Genomic DNA, 16,143 nt, shown 5'->3' on the forward strand with positions numbered 1-16,143 from the left:
ATGTGCGAGGGCAGGGAGAAGCCATTTCAAAACCACCTTAAATTAAATATAGTTGATCATCCAAGACAGAACTGCTGTTCTGATGTTGAGTTTTAAAAGGAGACATATTCTAACCCTTTTCCACAAGTAAACACAATTCTGGGCTCTTAAAGAAATGCCTGTGATGTGCTTTGGTCAAAATATCAAAGGATCAAACAGCATGGCATCATTCTCCCCCTGTCTTAACAGCCCTGTTCAGAAAGGCTGGTTTCAGTGGCTGTTCCTTTAAATAAGAAAGAGCCACAGCTATGTTCAGCGCAAGAGCCCAGGAATAACCTTGTCTCTGCATTCTCATGTAAACACTGCTCCAGCTCTGTGATTGGAGAGACTCAGATGAGGAGGCAGGACAATTCTAATATACCTGCACTGATGTCAGAAGCTTAGTAAAATTGTAACAACTTGTTATATACCTTAATTTGTCTGGCTAAAGCAGCCCACAAAACTGACTGATTTTGACTGGTTTTGTTGCACATTTTGTGGGTCTGTAGGCTCTAGATTCAGAATTGTATGAAAAAGAATTTTGAGAAATATCATAATATATCGCCTTATATTTTAACCCTAAAAAAAAAAAAAAAAAAAAATATGCAGGAAGGGAAGTGGCCGAATTTAGTTTGAACTGAATCAAAGATCACATTGTTAAAGGACTAGGTCAGATAATAATCCAATTATTATTATTCATTCATTATCTGTAAGCGCTTATCCAGTTCAGGGTCGTGATAGGTCCAGAGCCTACCTGGAATCATTGGGTGCAAGGCAGGAATACACCCTGGAGGTGCACCAGTCATTCACAGGGCAACACACACACAGTCACAGTGACTCACACACTCACACCTGGACACTTTTGAGTCACCAATCCACCTACCAACATGTGTGTTTGGACAGCGGGAGGAAACCGGAGCACCCAGAAGAAACTCATACGGACACAGGGAAAACACACCAAACTCCTGACAGAACCACAGTGGGAGTCGAACCCACAACCCCAGGACCCTGGAGCTGTGTGACTGTAACACTACCTGTTGTGCCACCGTGCTGCCCAATTATTATTATTATTATTATTTTATTCTTTTTTAAATTCTATCTTAAATTAAATGTCCTTCATTAGACAAAACACTTTCATCTTTTGAAGTTGATCCTTTCATGTCCCACTTGCCAAGTTGGACGTAACACTTGAGTCAGCCACTTCACATTGTTGCCACACAGTTAGCACCACATGTCTCCAGAAGTTAGTTTTGGGCTCTTATTTGACTCACATTTGCACAATTGCACAGCCAGCGTCGTCTCCTCTTTGCCAGACGTGGGCCAGATCCATTTTGTGACCTGTGGGCCTTATGGGCATGTTCAATACATGTGCCACATTTGGTTCGCATTCAGCTTGCCATACCGACAGTGAGCCAGGCGTAGCGTACTGTAAATTAAAAATGTAATGGGGCAGTTACAGCAAAATCAATGAAACCTTAATTAGTGGCAGCAGTGTCACAGCCACACATGCAGTTCAATCCTCACTTCAGGTCACTGCCTGTGAAGAGTTTGTTGCTTTCTCCCTGTGTCTGCATGGGTTTCCTCCAGCTTCTCTGGTTTCTCCCCACAGTCCAGAAACACACCTTGAATGGTTGACCAGCTGTGTGAAACAGTCCACAGGTTGTGAGTGTGTGATTCTCTGCGATGGATTGCATATTCCCGCCTTGCACCCAGTAATTCAACATTCACAATTGGATTTTAAGACCCTTGCTGTATCTTTGAAGCTACATTTACGCTGTGTGTACATGTAGAGAAGAAAAGTGTTCCTGTACTGCAACAGTCCAGTGAAACTTGCCTGATCCTAACCCTAACTTGTCTTTACAGTGGTGTTAAATGGAACCGGGCATCTCCATGTCTACAAATGGGAGAACAAAACAATGGAAATTCCCACACCTTGAGAGCTGCTAAAATCTAACCTCCTCAGAACTATGAGCAGTTCATTCAGCACCATTTACTGTAATGACTTTCTGGGAGGAGCTTTTATAGATGGACGTCTGCTTCCATTCACCACCACTGTCACCAATCCAGACTCCAGGATACAACTATTTTCCAACAATTTATCACCCATCTTATCCATTTAATTACTGCAGAAATCAGTGGAATTCTCCATTAAGCTGTGAAAATCCCAAAAATATTGGGCGCAAGCTTAGTCCATAATCATCAATAAACCAGGTCTGATGTGAAAATAGTGAGAAATTCAGATGGAAATTAATTTGCAGCTGGATAATTAATGTCCGTGCTGGTGTTTGCTCAGAGTCAGTGAATGTGAAATAGAGTTATGAATAAATAAAAAGGAATGAATGAAGAAGTCTGAATAAATATATTCAATTAATACAACTGCTTTATTAAAGCCATCCACCAGCTAAAAATGTCCAGGCGAGAGAAGAAAAACTGACCACTGATTTGAGGATGGCTTAGTTTCTTACAAATTGGTAAAAACAGGGGCTTTTATTTTGCTCATGTCTGAAGTTACAATATATATCTGATGTGCAGTCTGGCTTCAGAAGTTGAATAGACAATCTTAACCCTTAGATGAACCCAACCTTGTATTCTGATTTAAATATTAATATACTACACTACAAGAATGTACACTTCTAAAATGTAGTTATTTAAATTTTGAAGGCACTTTGATTTATAATAATTAGTAGTTCTGATATCACTTTAGAATAAGATTAAACTTATAAATGTTTATAAATGTTAACAATATGTTTATTAATGTCTGTTAAATAGATTTTTTTAAACACATTAAACGTGATTTTTAATCATTTATAACACATAGATAGTAACTTTGACCTGCTATTTGCCAAAAAGGAACCCACATCCATCTGCATTGTTAAACCTTAGATCTTTCAGTATTTGACAAAAAATGAAGACACTGTTGCCTTTTCTATCTCTGTGATACAAATTATTATTAATGAACTTTAAGATGTTTACAACCTAATTAATAACCATATAATAATCATATTTTAAACCATTTATAAAAGTGTGGTTTTATTTTAAGGAAATATTGTCTTGAGTGCCTATAATAATTGTGTAGTTACAGTTTAACTAAAATGTAAAAATTGAGTTGATACAAAACACCAAACGCATTACTGAGTTTGATCCACTTTTACCAGGACAACACACACGGACATATCACCACCACCACCACCACCACATCAGTGTCAATGCAGGGCTGAGAATGATCAACCACACAAATAATACCTGCTCTGTCATGGTCCTGTGGGAGACCTGATCACTGAAATAAAAGCACAAACAAAATGTGCAGAGCCACTGATGGACTGCAGTCTGTAATTGTAGAACTACAAAACATACATGTATGCTCAGTGGAGCTGAAAAACTGGACAATGAGTGTGGAACACAGAAGTCATTACAATGTTTTGGTTTATAGCAATGTATTGATACATCACAGTATATTCATTTGTAAATTATTCACTGTTTAAAAACAAAACGTCTTTCTTTAAGGGTGACATTCATGGTTTTAGTCCAAAAACACTTCTATTCATAAAATTTTGAAGACATTTTCTGCCCAAAATGTTCATGAATCCCCCCAGTGTCAGTGTCACGCCCTTGCCCTGTCTTGTGTTGTATGTCCATTTCCCTAGCACATGGCTCTCTATTTGTTTTGGTCCCTTGTTTCCACCGTAGTTCCATCCTCTCGTCAGTATCTCCTCTGGTCCTGCCCCTCGGGTGTTCCTCATTTGTCCTGTGTATAGATAGCCCCTTTGTTTCAGTGCTCCCTTGTTTGGTGTTGTGTGTATAAGAGTGTGTGTCCAGATATGTTTCTCTGTCTGTGTCTTGCACACCTTACCTCCAGTTCTCGGTTGTCCTTTGTTCAGTCCTGTTGTATTTAATCAAGTCTTTGTCTGTCCTTTGTTTATTGTCTGCTTTTGTTTTTGTAAATACATTATTTGCATATACGTCCACCTCACCGTCTTCCCTCCAACGGTGACAGTCAGTAAATGGCTCAAAAAACAAAGTGTCTCAGTCTTTTTCGACAACCCACAACATTGAAATGCACAAACGTCCATATGTGTATATAAATGTATAAGTGTAATACTGACTTATTTTTTGCTCTTTCAGATAACTTAAGGTGGAAAGGGCTAATTATATATAAGTAAACACGGAGGGAAGGTGCTGCTAAACTAAATTCTAGTTACAAATGTGTTTCTGTGGTAATTCACACAGTGATTAATAACTTAAGCCACATACAAAGTATAGTGTTCTTTTCCACAAACATACCATTCCACCTTAAAAGGGAGAATATTGTTACCCCATAATTATAGATGTTCCCTTAAAATTGATTCTATAGAATAACTGCAGTTACACGATAAAAATAATATAATTGCAAGTCATTTGTTCATGATTAAAGACCAGTTAGTTTCACTTTATTGTAAATACCTTTAATGCCATAAAATAAGTGTATTTTCCCTATGCATTCTTTACTAATAAAATTCTGTAAAAATGTGTTGTTATACATTAACATATTTGTAACTACCAGTGATGTAATCAGTTTTTTAAAAAATCTGTCTCACTTTATTTTAACTGATTAGAATTACTGTTTAGTTACATGTTAACGGCAACTTAACTGTAAGTGACTTCTTCACTGTTAAAACCTGTTTGTTTTTCTACATATCTCTGGTGATTTTGTAATTACACAGTAACAATATATGCAATAAAGGTTACTGTAATTATTGTTACATGACTTATAATAACTGTTTATACGCAGTTTCAATTATATAATATATATTTTTTTTATTTTGTATTTTTTTTTCTGAAAAACTGACATTTGGTAAGCATATATATACATACCCTGTAATTCTGTAATTCATCTATAATAAGACATGAAAGGTACTTTTGTGGATACATGTGTTGATAAAGTGTAACTACATAGTTATCACAGGCATTGTGACTAATATTTCCAAAAGCTGATCTAACCGTTGAAATGCACAGAACAAGCGGCAATTTGGTTGTTGTTTTAGAAACAAACTGGCAGCTGTTATGGAATTTTACAAAACTCATTCTTACTGTCAAATGATGTACAGTATATAGGGGAAAAGAGAGAAAACAAATTCTTACTTCTGAAAGCTGTTCCATTTAGAACCTCCAGCTACAAGAGGGAAACTGTATGAATAGAGCAGCCTTTTAAGAACAAACCCAACTGGAACAAAGCCAAGGCTCAGACATTAATATTTCAATATCTGAAACTGCTTAGACACAGGGACAGAAAATCCACATCGAAAGCATGTCTTGTTTTTTTTTCTAGGTCAAAAAATGAGGCCTTGCAAAACGACAGCTCTCTGACGCCTGTCAAAGGACGTCTCCTCAGAAAAACAACATCAAAATGAGCCATGAATGACCCCCAGTCTGGCTTCAAACAAATAAAACCCTGTTTTACAGCCAGCTTAGCATGTAGCGATTAAAGCAAGGGTAGCTTATGCTCCTTTACAGCTAGCAGGGGACAGTAGCCAAGCTAAGAAATTCTGCTTGCAGTTTTTCAAACCAAAGTGCTAATTACACTACTTTTACTGTGCTATTGCATTGTAATAATGCAACTGCATATGTAACACACATGTAGTTACATGGTGAAATACACAACTTACTACTACATTAAAATAGTGTTTTCATGGTGTGGAGTTTGCATTTTGAAATCAAACAATGTTAAACACAACATTGTCTACAGACATTACTAACCTTTGTAGTTTCTGATTTATCATTACTCATAGTTATTTTAAGATCATTAAGTGAGTTACCATCCACTGGTTTTGCTGTTTCATCCACCCAAACTCTCTTTTATGTTCCAGAAGGAGAGATGGAGAGGAGACTAAAATAGCAGGTTTTTTTATGAGTGATAGATTTACACAAACACAACACACTGCTGAACCAACAATCTGGAGCTTTAGGTTATGTTTACAGTTAAATTTACAGTTAGGTGTTTTGGGTGAGTGTTAGTCATTAGCAGTAAACAAGCTCAAAACATTGTTGCCACTCAGCCTTAGGTTTCATTTAGTTTAGGCTTTAGGGTTTATGGTTAGGCTTACATTTAAAGTATTCTTTTCTGTTTCTAAACTTTTGGATCTTAGACTTCTGGTCAAGTTTAGCATTAAGGTTAGGCTTATGTTAAGGTTAAGATGCTAAGTTTAGGGTTAGGTTTAGGATTAACCTTAGGTTACAGTTATATTTAAGGTCACAGTTAGCATTAGGTGATAGCAATGGTATATAATATGAACAAAATGTTGCAGTTTCTAAAATGTGGAGCTCAAAGTTAGGTTTGTGGTTTGGGTTAAAGATTAAAATTATGGTTATTTTTAAGCGTAAGATTAGGGATAGGTTTAAGGTTAAATTTAGCTTTAGCTTTAGATTTAGGCAATGATTTAAGGCTGATTGTTACATTGGGTTGCCAGAAAATCATGTGGTCATCCACAAATGTATTTGTTACACATTTTACAAGGGCTAATTATAATAATTAGTACAAATTGCAAAGGAAACGTTCTTATAACCAAAAATGTACAAAATCACATAGAGATCAGGCTGTGAAAAAAAAATAATAAAAAGCTTCTCACAGACAATGTTCAGAATCTATATTTCACATTATTCACCGCAATTCAAGCCCTCAACTGTTTATTTGAAAATACATGATTTTATTACTGCTGGATCCTTTGGGTCTCTAAGGTCTTGTGTAAAACAGCCTCAGCCATTAAAAACAAGGCTGTTAGTCTGTGCGGGAGAGCAGAGCAGTGGGAAGATGGCACATGTGTTGATCAGCAGCAGTGAGGGTGACCCACAAAAATTGTTGTAAGTCTTATCACATGGATTGTAAGTCTCAGAGAGGACATGGGCAGTATGTGAATGTGCTGTGGTCTGGATTACAATCATAACTGCATTTTCTATTGAAAACAGTATACAGCCTGTCCAGAAATCAGACATTAAAATAACTGAGTACGTTCCTGTTTTTAAAGGTCACGCAGTTTGTATCTTCCATAGGCATCCAGCCATCCATACAATGCCAATACCTGACCTCCCTATTGTGTATGTTGCTGGCATCAAATGCTCACAGCAGTGTTCCATCAGTCCTTATTCTTCATATAATTCTGTGGGTTTCCTCTGGCTGCTCTAATTTCCAACACACATTGATTCTTGACTCCAAAGTGTCCCTAGGTGTGATTGTATGTGTCGCCCTGTGAAGGCCTGGCGCCCCCTGCAGGGTGTGTTCCCGTCTTGTGCCCAGTGATTCCAGGTAGGCTTCGGACTCACCGTGACCCTGAACTGGATAAGTGGTTACAGACACGGAATGAATGAATGAATTACTGAATTAATTAATTATTTAATTAATTAACGTATGTTAAGTTTGTTTCTGGTATTTTAATGAGATTTGACAACTCATTTGACATAGATTTGACAACCCGTCTGCATTTGGAACAACTTCCAATGGCAGTGAAACACAGTCTAAAGATAGAGCACCAATATATTCACTGTGTAGAGGAGGCTGTTTGTGGTCCAGGGAATAGCCTTGACCTTAGCACTGAGTGTATGTTTGTGTGTGTGTGTGTGTGTGTGTGTGTCTTTATCTGCTAAGGTCAGGCACAAACAGCAGCTATAGATCCACCCCCTTGTTTTGGGCTGGAATTAGATCTGACACTTGTGCTGACAAGATCAGGGCAATTATTGAGTTAGACACTGATCTACTGTACTGCTGCAGGCTTGGCATTCTCTCTCTCTCTCTCTCTCTCTCTCTCTCTCTCTCTCTCTCTTTCATGAATGTGAACGGTCAGATCAGATCTCATGCGTCTTTTTGCCTGTACAGAGGTGCGACTCTACCAACACTGGCAGAATGGCAAACAAAAAAGGAAGAGAGACTTCAGCTAGGGGCACTAGTCTGACAGCAAGATATAAAGAATCATAATCTCATAATTCAATATATGACATAAAAGTTAGAGCAAGAACTATTCTTTCATGACTTACATTGTGCACTACATAGGGTGGAAGGAGCCCTCACAAATATTATGTTTATGTTGTTGGTTACAACAGTGATCTGCATAAATGTGTCATAGTGTGTGTCATTTCAGGAACAGATTCATTCACATTACAACACTGGTTCCCAGGTGGGGGAAGGCAAATGAATGAGATACATACTGAATGTTACTTGCTATAATCTCACTCTAAAGTCGATTTGTCTCATCAGATAATCATGCTTTGAAGAGGACACTAAATCTCTTATATTTGCACACAGATGCCTTTGTTTGCTATTGTCATGCTGAATGATGGGGGACAGCGAGGGCTATCCAACACTCCTAGAGCGTTACAGTGGGCTGTGGCATTGCTGGGTTAAAACTCTTTTGGTGTGAGGCACAAAAAAAAGGTGGCAGCCATCCAAAATAGAGCTAACTGACATATGTCAGTGGTACGCATGCATTTTATTTATACACATTAATAGATAGGTGGAGGTGGTTTGAGGACCAGGCGCACTGAGAGGCCAGAGAACTCTGACTGGCCAGAGTTTGTATTCCTCCCCACTCCAAGCGTAGAATGTATGTTACGAATCAGCTCGGCACATGCAGGAATTTAGAGGGACAGTCGTCTCCACACGGCTGACCACCACTAATAAGGACACTCTCTCTCTCTCAGAGGCATAAGTTCCAATACAGAGCATGTAAAGTGCACCCTTAGCCTCTTGGCCACAGCTCTTCCTTAACACAGCAGGGTTGTTTTGGGAAAGAATATTCCCATTGTAAACGTAACATTTTCTATTACATATCCCTTTTTCCACAAATGTACATAGTTCTGTCTACACAACCCTATTCGGAATATCTGTTCCTTTAAACTTTTAATCACAAGATTTTGCTTTTAAAGATCTTTTTTTCTTCTTTATGGTATATTCATTCAAAATAAAGAAGAACTTATAGGTGCTACAATCATGGACATATCCAAACAAAGAATATCAGAACAGCTTGCAAACCAGAAGACCAAGTGTAATCATTTTACATAAGATTGGCTTTTTGTGACCTGAAATTATTCAGTGAGGTAGAGTTGGCTTTTTTTTTCTTATTGAATTGTTAAGATTTGGTACCATTTTAGAATAAGACTACACTCATAAAGGTTTAAAAATTTCAAATCTATTTATTAGTAGTTGTTTAATTAATAAATACTAGTTAGCACATTCATGATCAGTTATAACACGTCAATAGAAAGGGCAACAGTGTCTCTAACAGTGTGTCTTTTTACAAATAAATTATAACGTGGCGGACCTTAGCTAAATTCACATTCTCAGGTTTTAGCTTTATTTTTTTCCTTGATTTTTTCTGTAAGTTATCTGACATTTTCAGTATTAGACAAAAAAGAAGTCACTGTCGCACGTCCTACCTCTGTGATACTAAGGATTATTAATTATTTCTAACGTGTTTACAAGCTAATTAATAACCATGTAGTGAACAGCATTTATGCCATTCATAAGTGTAGTGTTTTTCTTTTTAAGTGGTACCAGATATTTTATTTTAGCTAAAGAGTAGCCTGGCTATTGTTGCTGTGAAATGTGTTACCTAGTGTAATGTAATGTATCATTATCTAGCCAGCATTTTGCCCACTGTAACAATGACTGGCTTTTTTTTGTGCCATATAGAACAATTTTGTAAAAGGACCATAGCACATTCTCCATTGATCTGAAGAACACTTTCAAGATGCAGTGAACCATTTAATCATGCAAAAGATTTTATAAGTGTTCTGGGTTCTATACAGAACCATTTCCTTTACTAATTAATCCTTGTAGAATCATCATTTTTAAATGTGTACAGTTTAATCCCATTTTGCTGGTTGGTCCAGCTCTGAATTCTAAAGTGACTGCAATTTCAATACACCCCTTTTTATTACTGACTTGCAGCCCACAAATAATTGGCTTGGTGGTCTTGTTTCACAGTTTGAGGGCTGGTAGGAGCTCCAGATACACCAGTTAATCTACACCTGCTCTGAACAAGTGAGTGACTCGGAATATTTCCCCAATAAATTTGAGGCAAGGAATGTAGAAGTATAGCAGAAGAAGATTATCTGGATGAACACCTTTGAGGTAATGAATGCAAGCTCTACTCTTACTCTTTCAATCAAATCACATGCAGAAATCCACCCCTCTTTTATTTTTTATTTTTACAGACCTTTGTTTTTGGTTTCTTCATATACAAGACTCTGATTAAAACCAGGCCCCAAACTTATCTCTCTCCTCGGCTGCTGAAGCATGCCCTCAAACAAACCTAGGCAAACAGAAGTAAACAGAAGCCAAAGCTAGATGCCCTGGTCTTTGTTGCCAGTTTATTTTCCATGTTGTCATTAATTCAGAGCAGAGGAATTGGTGATTTAATCGTGGGAGATAAGCCAAATCCATTTGCAATCTGTTGTTTGAACACAGTGTTAATGCTAATTGCATGTGGCTTGGTGTAATGAGGGAAACAAGGTTAGTGTAAATATTAATACACATGGCTTTGTTTTGATTTCGTTTCAGCAGATGGTTTTGGGCTCCATTTGTTTAAGGACGAGTAGTTTTGGCATTGCCCAGTTCATATATGTGAATTCACATGGCTGTTCAGAAACTTTTTATTCGGGGAAAATCCAATACATAGAGTACACTCAGCCTTCCATATCCCTTTGTGATTGATACACACACGTACAACATGTACATCGTCTTTGCATTATGTTTAATTCCTGTTAAAAAGTAAATATTAATTGAGATGAGTCTGTACATGTTCTCTGGAAACACAGGTGGCAAATAAAGCCGACACATCGCTTCCTAGCTGTGGATGCAGCATAGTGCTCCGCGCGCTGCAAATTCTGATTTTGCTTTTTGGATATTTTTCTCAATAAAGCGATAAATATAATTATATTTCTGAGTCTCTCCAATCACAGCACTGGACACGTGTTTATTTAAGGGCTCAAAAGACAAAGTTAAAAAAAGCCAAACAAGCACATTGATTCATTCACTGTCCAATTCAGGGTCACGGTGGGTCCAGAGCCTGCCCGGAATCACTGGGCGCAAGGTGGGAACACACCCTGGAGGGGGCGCCAGTCCTTCACAGGGCGACACACACTCACACACTCATACCTACGGACACTTTTGAGTCGCCAATCCACCTCCCAACATAGGTTTTTGGACTGTGGGAGGAAACCGGAGCACCCGGAGGAAACCCACACGGACACAGGGAGAACACACCAAGCTCCTCACAGACAGTCACCTGGAGCGAGACTGGAACCCACAACCTCCAGGTCACTGGAGCTGTGTGACTGCGACACTACCTGCTGTGTCACCTTGCCGCCCCCAAATAAACACAACAAAGTGGAAAATAAGAGAACAAAGTGAAAATGGCTTAAAACCAGAGCTTCTTCTCCTCACGCCTCACTCCTGGGCTCTTGCACTGAACTCAGCTGTGGCTCATTCTCATTTAAAGGAACAGGTGCTGAAACCACTTGGTCTGAACAGGGTTGTTTAGACAAGGGGGAGAACAGTGCTGTGGTGTTTTGGTCTTTGTCACAAACATTTCATTAAGACCACAGAGCTGTGTTCACTTGTGAAATAGGAACAGAATATGTCCCCATCAATATTCCATGTCCAGGATTTGTAAAGTGTGTACAAAATATAGTTTATTTATTGTGTATGTACATATGAATTTCTAACATCTGCCCGGTGTGAAAAATACCCTGTTCCTGTTTCTAAAACCATAACCCTAACATTCACCCACAACACTATTGTAGTTCTTATGGTATTTCCTTTTTTTAAGAGGTTAAGCACATTAAGTGAAACAGCGCCACCAGTGGGTGGGAGCTCACTTAATGAATTGAGTCATAATGTTGCTCTTTTTAAATGTGTGTTTACTCATAACTTGATATCTTTTAGTACATAATATGTTAATTACTCATGTATATTTTGCTCACTGGAGAAAGAATTATATTGTACTTAATCTGAACATATACCATTGACAGCGATAATTTGTTCATTTTAACTTGAGTACAAGTTATTCGCTAAGTTGTAAGTTATCCACAAAGGCATAACACCCCCCCTCTCTCTCCCATTTCTCTCTCTCTCTCTCTCTCTCTCTCTCTCTCTCTCTCTCTCTCTCTCTCTCTCACGTTGTCTCTGTCTATATATTCCTCTCTCTCTCTCTCTCTCTCTCTCTCTCTCTCATTGTCTCTGTCTCTTTCTCTCTTCCCCTTGGGATGAGGTTCATTGGAAAACTGAGCTTTATTGTGTTTTTATTTTCAGAGAAACGTCTGTCCCCTGCGTCCACCACCCATCCAGCTCCACGCAATTATGCAAATCCAGCACAACTCATTTGAATAAACGTCTAAACAGAAGCTAGAGACGGACCACTAAGAAGCCTGTCAGCATTCCGTCACAGTCTCTCTAACACCAGCCCATAAATAATGCTGCTGCCAATTTAAGAAAACCTCCTATCTCCCAAAATTCAGTGCAGCTCATTTATAAATTATATTTAGGTTAATTTGACTAATTATTAAAAACATAATTCAACTTAAAATAAATAAACACTCAATAAATAGCACAAACAAAACTGGAGTAAATAGAAATACAAATATACAGCATTTGCAATCAGCCAATAGACCCAAATGGAAAGGATTTGTGCTCCCACAGAAATGGTAAATATTAAATTTAAAACACATACTTGTCAACATAATACATGGATTTAATGGAGCAGAGTCACAAACAGAGCTCTATGCTTAGTCAGGGCCATTAACTCTTATGGCTGGTCAAACTCTGACTGTAATTGAGTTTTCTTTTATTATTATTATTTATTTTCAGTCCGTTCTCTAATTTGTTAATTCCCCCTATTGTCAAATGACCCTCCCAGTCACACACAATGCCTCTGAGCTGGGAGAGTGAAGTACACATGCTCCCTGTAAAACACGTAAGGGTACACTGCTTCATTTTGGGCTGCTGCTGACACAACACTGGAGCTGCACACGGCTGAAGGAGACTGCTAAATGTCCAGATCTGTTATTCCAGCTGGTTAGCGCTGAGCTGGTGATGAGGGGAGGGAGAAGGCCGTCCTGATTTAGACAGAGAGCATGGCCTATTGTGTGGCTGTTGTCTTGTAAGGATATCTGTCCTGACATTCTGTCTATGCACCATGATCACAAGTTATTCCAATCTTTTCATTTGAAAATGTAAACCACGGAGACGGACACCTTCATGAAACTAATGAGGGAAGGCTGCCGGCCAGAGTTCTAAACACGGGCTTGGAGATTCCCAAAGAATGTTTCCAAGTTTATACAGCACCAACATTAGAGCAGTTTACATCAGAATACCACACACTAATGAGAATACACACACAATTCCACATGTACTCTCCTGTTCTCTCTCTCTCTCTCTCTCTCTCTCTCTCTCTTTCTCCCTTTCTCTCTCTCTCTCTCTCTCTCTCTCTCTCATTCTCTCTCTCATTTTCCTTCCACCCAGTTTTGCTTGCTCCCTCTCTCCCTCTCCTTCTTTGCATTCTCTCCTCTTCACTCATTCCTCCCTCTCTGTCTTTCTCTCTGTCTGTTCTACTCCATCACTTTCTCTCTGTTTACATATAGAGTCTTTGTTTGATCCAAACTTCAAAAATGTGTGCAATAAATAAATAAATAAATACTTGGGTAAGAAAATTGAATAATAATAATAATAATAATAATAATAACATTATTTATTTAATTTAATGTTTAAATTATTATTATTTTTATTTGTTCTTTATAAACATAACGTGTCACATATTCCTGATTTATGGTGGTCTTTATGTCCTTGACCTTAATTTCTGTTGAAAGTTAGTTTTCTTTCTCCATTTAAGAAAAACCTTGTATCCAACAAACAGTAAGTTTTGGAAAGAAAAATATCTGGTGACATTTAATAATAAAAGCACAGTAGTAAAATAATTTAATTTTACTACTGTAAAATTTTACAATACACACACACACACACACACACACACGCACGCACGCACGCACACACACACACACACACACACACACACACACACAGCATAGTGACAAATCCCATGCATATATTAAAGGGTTCAGTCCATTCTGAACAGCAGGCAAGAGCTCTGTGGGGAAACAGCGCCCCCCTGTGACAATACACTCCACAACCACACTCACTGTCCTACTGTCCAAACACTACTGCCCACTTCACCTTTCACTGATCAATACCAACACTGAACTAACCAGGGGCTGATGTAGGTGTGAGTGGAGAAAACATTAAATATTCATATAAAGGATTCATATACATTATTCATTTTCAGATTCACTGTGAATTACTAAAACACAGTCTGTGGCGTGTAACTGGTTGATTCTATTGGGTTTAACTTTATTCTAGATTCACAAGTTAAATGGAACAAACACACAATTGTGTTTTTTTCATAATCTCCCTCTGATTCTTTCTCATTATCTTTCTATTTCTCTCCCATTTCTCTTTGTCACTGTTTATCTTTCTCAACTTTCTTGCTTTTCTTTTTTCTCATTATCTTTCACTATTTCTCTCTCTCTCTCTCTCCCTCTCTCTCTCTCTCTCTCTCTCTCTCTCTCTCTCTCTCTCTGTCTGTCTCTGTCTCACCCTCTCTTCCACTGTTCTCTCACTTTTGTCATTCTTTTTCTGTTTCTATTGATCATTTCTTCTCTCCCTGTCCATTTTCCACTCTTAAAGTCTATAATTCTATATTCTATATTCTCTTTTCTTCTTCTTCTTCTTCTTCTTTCTGTCCTTTTCTTTTTGTGTCTCTGTTACAACCTTTCTTTCCCACCTCTCTTGCTCTCTCTCACTCCTTTTCTTTTCTATCACTCTTTATCATTTGCCTCTCCATTTCATTCTTTGCATCTCGTTTATTCCTTCTCTCTCTCCTTCTCTCTCCCTCTCTGTCCCTCACCTCTTTTTTCCTTCTCCACTTCCTTTCTGTCATACTCTCTCTCTCTCTCTCTCTCTCTCTCTCTCTCTCTCTCTCTCTCTCTCTCTCTCTCTTTCTTTCTGTCAGTGAAATAAGGCTTAGGTAAATGCATGCATTTATGTGTTTGTGTGTGTGTGTGTGTGTGTCTGTGTGTGTGTGAGTATGTTACTTACAGCTGTGTGCCGGTGTTGTGCTGAGTGCCGCGAGGCTCAGCAGCAGCGCCACACGCTCCATCCGTTAAATCCACAGAAAGAGTTCATACACACACCACACGCTCACACACACACACACACGCACACACACACACACACACACACACACACACTCCTCTACACACACTTGTCCGCACGCATGCTCCTCAGCACACACACACCACTCCTCCACAGCAGCAGCTCAGTGTGTGTGTGTGTGTGTGTGTGTGTGTGTGTGTGTGTGTGTATGGGTCCACAGCTTCACAAGCTCTGAGAGACAGAGATCCCTGACACACTCTCTCAGTGCTAAGACACGCCTCCTTTACACACATACACAAACCACACACACACACACACACTCCTCCCCTAGTAGTGCTGCTCTTAAAGAGGAACACTTTATCTCTGTCTCTCTCTCTCTCTCTCTCTCTCTCTCTCTCTCTCTCTCTCTCTCTCTCTCACACACACAAACACACACACACACACACACACCCACACACCCACAAACACACTATCTTTCAGTTGCTCCAAATATTCTGACACTATGTACATTACATGATCAGAAGTAATTGGACACTTGTCCATCTCACCTGCGCTATAAAGTCTACAGACTTCGGTGACCCACTCTTAGATGGCTTTACACTGGAGGTTGAAACATTGCTGTGAGGATCTGATGGCATTGAGGCAGGTCATTCAAATACAGATGATGGATGAGAAGTTCTAGGTCCCAAATCATCCCAGAGTTCCCCACTTTATAAACAAACTACCAAGTACTCACAGTGCCTTTGATGCAAAGCTTTTAAAAGCAGCCGCTTGTGGAGTGACTATAGTTTTAGAAAAAGAAAAAAAAAGGTATGATAGAAGTACATTATTGTCACTAAAGGTACAGTGTAAATGTAAATGTGTTTTACAGTGTAAATTTAAAGGTGCAACAGTGGTTTTATTCTCATCTGAGAATGGACGTTAAAACCACTGTTGTTCTATATTATTCTATA

The 16,143-nt window shown here is 38.6% G+C and overlaps 1 protein-coding gene across 1 annotated transcript in view; it reads right to left on the reverse strand.

Moving 5' to 3' along the window:
* LOC136677988 (contactin-associated protein-like 5) overlaps positions 1 to 15,397 on the reverse strand; it is a 105,201-nt gene extending 89,804 nt beyond the window's left edge. The window contains exon 1 of the mRNA XM_066655726.1: positions 15,134 to 15,397. Coding sequence (XP_066511823.1) covers positions 15,134 to 15,194 — 61 coding nt within the window. The 5' untranslated portion in view covers positions 15,195 to 15,397. The remainder of the gene's footprint in view (positions 1 to 15,133) is intronic.
* Positions 15,398 to 16,143: the final 746 nt, after the last annotated feature.

This window comes from Hoplias malabaricus, chromosome Y, assembly GCF_029633855.1.
Source record: "Hoplias malabaricus isolate fHopMal1 chromosome Y, fHopMal1.hap1, whole genome shotgun sequence".
Classification (NCBI taxonomy): domain Eukaryota; kingdom Metazoa; phylum Chordata; class Actinopteri; order Characiformes; family Erythrinidae; genus Hoplias; species Hoplias malabaricus.